General features: G+C 37.7%; 1 protein-coding gene across 3 annotated transcripts in view; it reads right to left on the bottom strand.

Moving 5' to 3' along the window:
- LOC107673772 (CKLF-like MARVEL transmembrane domain-containing protein 4) overlaps window positions 1-6,785 on the bottom strand; it is a 21,470-nt gene extending 14,685 nt beyond the window's left edge. The window contains exons 1-2 of one of the 3 annotated variants that reach the window (XM_016467552.1): window positions 6,458-6,785; window positions 6,103-6,368 (exon numbers count right to left, since the gene is read on the bottom strand). In XM_016467552.1, coding sequence (XP_016323038.1) covers window positions 6,103-6,288 — 186 coding nt within the window. In that variant the 5' untranslated portion in view covers window positions 6,289-6,368; window positions 6,458-6,785. Of the gene's footprint in view, window positions 1-6,102 lie in introns of all 3 variants that reach the window. The other 2 variants (XM_016467550.1, XM_016467549.1) reach the window with 2 other exon arrangements.
- Window positions 6,786-9,346: the final 2,561 nt, after the last annotated feature.

The following is a 9,346-nucleotide window of genomic DNA, read 5'->3' as shown; positions in this document are numbered from 1 at the left end:
TTAAATTGTGTTCCGAAGATGAACGAAGGTCTTACGGGTTTGGAACAACACGAGGGTGAGTAGTAAATGACAGCATTTTCATTTTTGGGTGAACTAACCCTTTAAATATTTCCACAGAATTTCATATGAAGGCTGACCTCATGTAAGCTGATTGCCCTTCTAACACAATGCAAACCCTTGTTTATCTCATCCGGCTTATTTGCATTGAACAAGTTAAGAAAGTGTGGACCAAAGATAAACGTCCGCTCACATCATGACGTTCCTGTCACAGTGCCAGCAGAGTCAGCATCACTTCAGTTGACCGTCATGCCCCATCTAAAAGACAGATTAAAGACGTGCATTTGGAGATGAGGTCATTGTTCTTGATAAACGCAGCACAGCCTGCGTCCCACAAGGCAGCAGGTGTCAGGCATACAGAAAGCCAAAGATTTAAAGTAATGATTGTATGTCACTCCCCACCCTCCTCCTCCACTTTTTGCCGTCCTTCAGAGCCCCCCTACATTAGGCAATCAGCTAGTTCCGTGTAGCAATGGCCACATGGAGTCAAATCCCCAGTTTGTACACACACCATCTGTTGTGCCCAGAAAATTAATGGTGGGAGGCTTGGTCTGACAGCTTGCAATGTGTTCCAAGAGCTCCTCCTTAAACGGAAATGAGCCTTCCTGCTCCCACCCAACAGTCTTTTCCTCGCCTGAAGGGAATTGCTCCTTGCACAAAATTTAAACCACTATTTCTTAAACTTGGAGATGTTTGCGGACAAGCAAACTCTCCACATTACATAAGTTTCGCGAGAGGGAGTGGAGAGGCAAAAAACATCTGGGAAGTCCATCAACTCGCTACATTACAGAGAGAGCTCTTTCATTATATTTAACGGTCCCTCATTAAAACATACCTTGAAAAACGATCCTTCAAGGTAAAATGACACGTTTATGATGCTACTTCAATGCCTAAGACTGCTCCAAAAACATCTATAATGAACCAGACCTGAATCAGAATGACAGAAGGTGGAATCATCTGGATCTGGTGGCTTCATTCTCAGAACTTGAAGCAGTTAAAAGGTCAATAGTTTTGCCCTTCAGGGCTGAAATTACCTTAATTGACAGGGTCCTTCCTGGTCAAAGTGGTTGTAGAAAAGAAGCCATATAAAAACAAAAGGGTTTGGAGTATCTCTAGCCAAGGACATTTCAAAGTCTTCAATTTAGGGATGACTAGTGGCAACTAACTAGTTGATTAGCAAGATCATCTAGTTTACCTAGATTTTTTTTTCTTGTATGCCATTCAAACGTTTGGGGTCAGTAAGATTTTTTTTTTTTAAATCAATACTTTTATCAATACAAGGATTCATTAAATTGATCAAAAGTGATAGGAAAGACATGAGATTACAAATTATTTATATTTCTAATTAATGCTGTTCTTTTGATTTTGTTTTCATCAAAGAACCCTGAAAAACAGTAGAAATGTAGAAAATCATAGCTTCCAAAAAAAGCACTGTTTTTACCATAGATAATAATCCATGTTTCTTGCGCACCAAATCAGCGTATTAAAATGATTTCTGAAGGATCATGTGACACTGAAATCTGGAATAATGACTTCTGAAAATTCAGCTTTATCATCACAGAAATAAATTACATCTTAAAATATATTAAACTAGAGAACTGTTATTTTACATTGTAATAATATTTTACAATATTACTAGTCTTACTATATTTTTTTATCAAACAAATGCAGCCTCGGTGAGCATAAGAGACTTTCAAAAACATCAAAAAATAGTACATAGCTTTTGAATGGTGGTGTACAGTTTTTACTAGTTACATAGTTATGCATATTTTATTTTATAGATATTTATCGTTATTTAAAATGTTTCTTTTTCAGCTGTAGTGCTTAAGTTAGCATGCTTTTGCTTTACTGCTGTTTACAGTTTACACCTCATACAATCTGTTCTATCTAGATTTGCAAAAACTATGTAAACCCTAGGAAATGCCCCCTAAAATAAGAATTATATTTTTGTAGAAGCCCAACAGATTATTTCTGTATACAAAAGTCCAATGATTATTTTTGTTTCATCTGTGAATGGAATGGGGAGATCCAATGATATTAGCCAAGAAAACCACATCTGCAGATGGACAACAAACCATGCAAAGATTAAACAGTCAAAAAGACTCCTCCTTATCCCACGGGGGCCTTAGGTAAATCATTGGCCAGTACATGGAGAAACAGCCATGGCTGAATATCCTTGTCAAGTCAACAGCAGGAAACATGCAGCCATGTGAAAAGTCCGGTGCTACAGATCATTTGCCCCTTTATTCCCAAAAACTTTCCAAACAATCCAAATACCACTCAGATTGCTAGCAGGACAGAATGGGGAGGACATATCCAGCACACAGGGCCCAATGGAATCCCACACAAAAACATGATAATGTGACAAAATCAAGAACCTATAATATACAGTAACTAAAGTCTAACTAGCAGAGCTCAATACAGACCTTCTCATATGCGTAATATATTAAACCTCTGTTTTGAGGAATGATTGATCACATATTCAAATAAGACTGAGATTTTATGGTCGCAGCTCAAAACACCCCAAGGAATATCACAGGAATGCTGTAATTTAAAAGTTATGTGGGGACTTTCTGAATCATATCCTGTTTATTTTGACTTTTTAGTATATTATTTTAATTGATCCCCTCTTACTAACCTGTTCATTACCGCAGTAGGAAATGTCCCATACCATATTATCTACCTGAGGAAAGTAACAGCTCAGAGAAAAGGAGCCGTTTGAACATCACAGAGTATTACAAAACACAAACATCTCAGGTGTGTGATTAACTAGTTGCTTCTTCTTCAACTTTTAGTCTCTTGCATAGACTTTGACATTTTTGCTAATCTTTGACAAGCAGCAGTCTATCATATAAGAGTCAATACAGATATTAAGGTTGAAGAAGCTGGCTTCTGGGTCAGTAATGAACAGAGGTTTACTATGCTACTCATGCCTGCCTGAAGCTTCTGGATGCACACAAAACAGCCTAGATAGAAAGCCACACATTAAGGCCCAATCCCAATTCTACCCCTTAGCCCTTCCCCGTTCACGTGAAGGGGTAGGGGTGTCTCAATTCTCTTTTGGTTGGAGGGGTAGGGGTAGGGGAAGGGCCAGACAGCCCTTCAAACGAAGATTTTTCGGGACCACACTTCAAACGAAGGGGTATGAATTATCTCAGCGTAAACCGGCTTCAGGGGCAACATGGCTGCCTGAGCGAACAAAAAGACACATACATGTAAGCATTTTTGGCATTAATAAAGATTTTAACGAAAAGTAATCATTTGTTTTATGTTACATTCAATCATGAGTTCATATTTACGGTCATGTTACTCAAAGAAAAGAAAATAGAATTGGGATTGGGCCTAAGTTCATGAAGATAAAAGTGCTGCATGTACTCCATATGTCCACTATCTCAGCTATATTGTGTGTGCTCCCAAGTATTAATCCATTAAGAAATCCTTGAGCAGACAAGCTATCTTCTGTACTTGGCACACAGGTTGTTTCCTTTGGCAGCATACACAAGCCCTTGTTTCACCTAATAACTTCCTTAGTTTCACTCTGTTTTCCCCCGTGCATGCAGTTTCTTAACTGTGCATCACCATGAGGGCCCGATCTGAGATGCTTTGCTTTTGCTGAGCCAGCAAAACAACAGACATAATTTTTTTCTCTCTCCTTACACTTCCCACTCCTTTTTCACCATCTGGCAGAGGTTCACAGGCAAAAAAAGCTCTTCTGTGAGTTTCTGTTTTGACCACAGTGACTCTATAGCTTTTTGGGTGTTTTGCCAATCAAGCAGACCTAAAATGCATTCTGAAAGTTAATTCATTCAGACTCCAGGCAACATCCCCCTTCGTCACTGATGCATTCCAGAGATTTTGACGCCTGTCAGCATGTATCCAACAGGAAATATTTTGATTTAAAAACCCCAAAAATAGGAAATCTGCTCTCCTCGCACTAATCCAATATGAGAAGAACGTAATCAGGAGTGAATATCTAAATGAAAATATGGAAAGCAGATCTGTTATCTTGTGCGGAAAAATGCTTTTTTTGATGCCACTGTTTGGATGGAGACATCTGTCTTGCCTTGAATATTTAGGGGCCAAGCCCCTATTGTATCCATTAGTTTTCTTCACTCAATATTCTTCTTCTTCTTCTTCTTCCATATAGGTTGTCTATGGCAGCCCTATGAACCATAAGTAGGAAAATTATCAAATTTGGCACACGTGTAGTGGTGGTCCTGATTAGTGATCTGACCAACTTTGGGGTCTCTAGGACAAACTCTATAGCACCACCACCAGTTCAAATATTCACTTTTCAAACAGTTATAACATTTGAACCCTTTGTTCTAGAAAAATTAAATGTAGTTAATCTGATTCCACTCTTCAATCTGATTACATTCAATAGCTTACAGGAAAACTCAGTAGCGGCCATTTTGAAAAGTACAGTGTTTGTTTTTTTTGCTACTCCTCCTTTAAAATTTCTCCAATTCTTCTGAAAATCGGCATGGATGATCTTTGTTCTGAGCCGCACAGAAACAACTGAACAGAATTTTGATATTCATCTTTGTTCAAAAGTTATGATGTTGTAAACTTAATGTTTACCCAAAATTGGTTCAGAGGCTATATCTCGGCCAAACTTTTGATTAATCGAAATGAAACTTGGTACACTTTATCAGCAACATGACCTGAGGGTCCATGCCAATCAATGTTAACAATTTGGCAACAATGCCACCTATGGATCATGAGATATGAAAATTTGCTATTTTTGCTAATAACTTTCATTTTGAAATTTTACATAAATTAACATTTATTTTGAACAATTTGACATATCGGAACAAAAATTGGTAAGAATCATCAACAGCATGTCCAAGAAGTACCTGATAAGTTTGAACACATTCCTAGTGTTCCAGAGATATAATGATTTTTTGCAAAAATGCTTATAACTTTTGAAAACATTGTAGAAATTGTGTTATTTTTGTTTCTTTTCATTTCCTGGGTTATGCCAATTCTGACAATATCTTAGTGATGTGACAGTCGAGCCTTCAAAGCTTGTATCAAAAAAAACATCTCACAATGAAGCACTGTTGCTGGAGCTTGATTCGTTTTGCCAAAACCACGTGATCTGTAACATCCGAAGCTTCGTTTACGCACACAACCACATGACTACTTCCTATTCTGATTCAAATAACGTGAACCCCTTGTAGTTTTGTGCATGTTCAGTTTGTATTAATCCCTGCTTCACAAGCACTTCAATTGACCATTCCATAATAATCTTCATTTAATTTGATCATATGTGCATACATGAGCCATGCTTATTTTTTCATAAATTTATCCAGACTCCATTATTTTGCCTGTCCTCCATATTGAAGTAAATGAAAACAGTTTTATCGCTACTCCTCCTACAAATTTTGTCCAATTTCTTGTCCAAATCTTAAGTGTTTTGAACTTTTGAGATGCACATTGTAAAGCTTTTGACTGTTAAGTGTGATACGTGCCTTGATTTGTTTGCTGTGATTATTATGCTTGCTATACATGCTGAGCTGAGCTTGAAGTAGCAGCGGTTGCTATGCTTGCTGCACCTTAGGTGCTTGGCCCTGTATCACTGCTTGCAGCTATATTTTGATTATAATGCAAAAACTGGGAAATCTGTCTTGCTTACACTAATACGAACTAGCATGAGAGGAATGTCATCAGGGAGGGACATCTAAAAGAAAGAAAGAAAGAAAGAAAGAAAGAAAGAAAGAAATGTCAAACAATAAATGATGGCACTGTTGATGAAGACATGACTTCTGCTGTCCTGCTCACAATCTAAAAATTGGGAGATTTCTTTCTCACATTAATACAATGTAACAAAGAAAGAAAGAAAGAAAGAAAGACAATTAAATTTACGAAAGAATGAAAATCAAATAATGACACTGTTGATGAAGACATCTTGACTTCCTCACAGGAAGTCACCTGACTCTAAATTTGTTGCCAGTACACCTGGCTGAAGTTCAGTACAGAAAAACTTTCTTAGCTCATACATTTTTAATGGAATGGAAAAGCACTGTGACTATTTGAACTTACCACTTCGATAATTTTTAAAATACCGAAATGTGATTTGATATAGTCCAGGTCACACCTGATGGCCCTGAACACGTTTCTGGAGTGCACGGGCTCGGTGGTCGGCTGATACGGACTATTGGCTCCTGAAATCATCGAGGTGTTGGAGGCCTCGCCATCAAAGCCCTCAGTCTCCTCGTTATTCCTCATGCTGAACTCTTTTATCTCCACGTCCCGCCCAGATATAAGAGCAGATTCGGGGCTGAAATGAAGAGCTGTCCACTGGTCCACTGAAAACAGCCAGGCAGAAAACAATGTCTCAACAAAGAACAACCCTTGTTACAAAACGATCACCGTAAACTCCAGCCGTGTGTATGACCTACAGATCCCGAGCCCAAACACTACATCCACCTCTCCGTCATCTTTGCGCTGTGCTCGGATCCTGTTATGAACAGTGCTGAACGATCTTGAACGATCACGGCTGTTCTCATGGCAGTGTCCATATTTCACAGCTTCGGGATGCAGAATGTAATGTTGCCGCGAGTCTCCGCCCTCCAAACTACATTCCTGCGAGGACAGACGATTTTATGCAAAGTCCTGACTGATGTTAGAGAAACAAAAGCACGAAACAGTCATACTTCTAAACGTCAAGCTTTTAGTTCTTGTCTTCCCTCATGCAGGTGAAGATCGCAATATATGATTCATCAAATGCGAAACGACACGGCAGTTTAAAGTGTCGCTATGGCAAGCTGTGTTAACGTTTATTCCTTGAAACCAATTGAAACATTTTAATATTTAATTCTATGGGGATGGTGTTTACTATGTGTGCCAAATGCTGCTGTTAAGTGTTCCAGATGTACTAGTAGTTTACATATTAGATACTTGTAGCTGAAACTGAAAAAGATGTCATTAAAGGTTTACTTACCTACTGATAAAACAGTACTGAATACATGTTAATTTGGCTTGCCACAGTATGTCAGTTTCCAAATCCTAGTGCGTAGTCTTCCTATAGACAGCATGTTGGTATTGGGTAGTTTTTAATATGAACTGTTGGTACTGAGTACAGCTGCAGAGACAATTAGTAAACCACTTGTAGACTTATTTAGAAACACTGTAAATACTGTCTTTGTGTTGTAACAATTGGTTCTCATGACAGTATACCTAAATAAGCATATGTATATATAAATAAAAAACTACTATATACTACATTATGCATTCACATGTATGCATGTACACATTTATATTTTACATCTTAAAAAAGAGAGAAAAAAAGATGCATATTGGGAGAACAGCACTGCCCCCTACTGGTTTGATTCCCAAAATAATGCAACCATCTTAAAACTGTGGCATATTTTAAACCGTGGTTCAAAAGGTCAATATTAAATGAAATATTAATCAGTGCTGTAATGCTGCCTCCTAAAATGTTGTGCATCTTCTGGAATTAACTGACAAGCAAAAAACTAATCACAAGATAGTTGTAGTCTGGATTTGTATTTTATTTAAGCCAGGACTGAAAAAAAAAAAGACATTTCCTTATCTTTGTTTGCATTAAAAGCTAGATTTCACATGGCCACGTACTGCATCAAGTTAAAGCCATACAATCAAACTCGCTTTAAGGTACAGCTCACAAACACAGTCCTTTGTGTGAATAGAAAGGTCTTTCAATTCCTGTATAGAAAATTTTGGAAGCCAAGAGCATTTTCTTAACATTTTCTTTCTTACAGGGGTAAGTGCATATTAGAAGGATTATACAGAACAAAGCCATCCTAGTCTGAATGAAATACATATAAAATGTGCTGTTCATTATATAACTGCAATCTTCCCCAACCGAGGGAAAGAAATCAATGAAGCGGAAGCCAAGTCAACTTGTTTCTTTTGGTGACCACCCTTAGACCTTTTATCCGTTGTATGTCTCCTTTGGGAAAACAGATGGGTTCTGAGTTAGGAAGATTTTTCAAGTACTTCAGGCATCTCAGTTTTTTCAATTTCTTACTCCGTTAAGTTGTCTACATTTGCACCAAGCTACTATTAAAATCAGTAACCATCAAACTTTGTGGAGGTGGAAAAAACTAAATATTTAAGTAGCTGACAATATGTTGCTTTTGACAATTTAACCAAGATGAATTAATAACAGTTCTTCACTTCCAGTAAAACAGTTACAACGCCATGAAATAATATTGAACCCTGAATTCAGTCTTTTAGGGAGGAAAATTAGCTATGTTCGCAGGAATGTGTCAGTGATATTTAGACAATGAGATTTCAGTCACCGCAAATGCAGAGAATGCAATGAAATACTTAAGTGAGTTTAAGGTTATATGAGCAGTTCTGAAAGCAGTAAAAATGTTAGATGTGATCACAGGCTTCATCAGTGGCAGCCCCAATAATTTCTTACACAATCTGAATAGATGAAACACCTTAACCACTAAAACAAGAGGTATATAGTCCAGACTTAATGTTGTGCTTGAATATCAGCAAATGCTTTAGCGCTGCCCATCATAAATGGAAACCGTTAAGCAATACTATTCAGCATAAATGAAAATTTCATTCGAGTTCCTTATCTCTAGTTTGGTATGAGATTTTTCTTTTCATATTTCATTAATTCATGCAAAATAACAGTAAACACTACACGTATTGTGGTCTATTCCCTTGAAGAGCTTAAAAAAAGGACAAGGACTTCAAACTCTTGTGGAAAAAAAAAATATATATATCTGACATTGAACACAGACCACCACAGTAAGCAGAGGATCCGTTTTGGAATGATGCCTTCTCCAGGCTCAGCTAAGAGCTGGGAGGAATTTAGGACAGCGCCTCCAACCTGACATAACATGTGGATTCTACATCTTTGGTTCCAGATTCCAATTCTCTGCATTTTCCTTTTTCAGCTAAAAAATGTAATGATCATTTAAAAGCCACTTCAGCTGCTCCATTTACAGCTTCTCCACTACAACATTAAGGTTAAAAACCTTAAGAAAACCATTACGTCATGTCTGTGGATGATTTGTCAAGCTAACCCAACTAACTTAGTTTCATTTTCAGCGGCCAAAAAAAGAAAAAAAAGAAAAAGAAAATGAAAATCTTAAAACAATTAGCTACAACCAGGAATATGATACAGTATCAGTAGTGGAAGAAATTGTTGAAAAATGTACTATGAAGACGGACAAGGCTGTTGTATAGACTCAGACCTACCCTGAGTGAAGAGACAGAGCATGTGGAGTGACAACAGTGAACGCTACACTGAAGGCAAAGTCATCACTTCCAGTGGGCACTG

This window comes from Sinocyclocheilus anshuiensis, unplaced genomic scaffold, assembly GCF_001515605.1.
Source record: "Sinocyclocheilus anshuiensis isolate Anshui unplaced genomic scaffold, SAMN03320099.WGS_v1.1 scaffold925, whole genome shotgun sequence".
Taxonomy (NCBI): domain Eukaryota; kingdom Metazoa; phylum Chordata; class Actinopteri; order Cypriniformes; family Cyprinidae; genus Sinocyclocheilus; species Sinocyclocheilus anshuiensis.
This window is presented reverse-complemented; position numbering and strand designations above follow the sequence as displayed.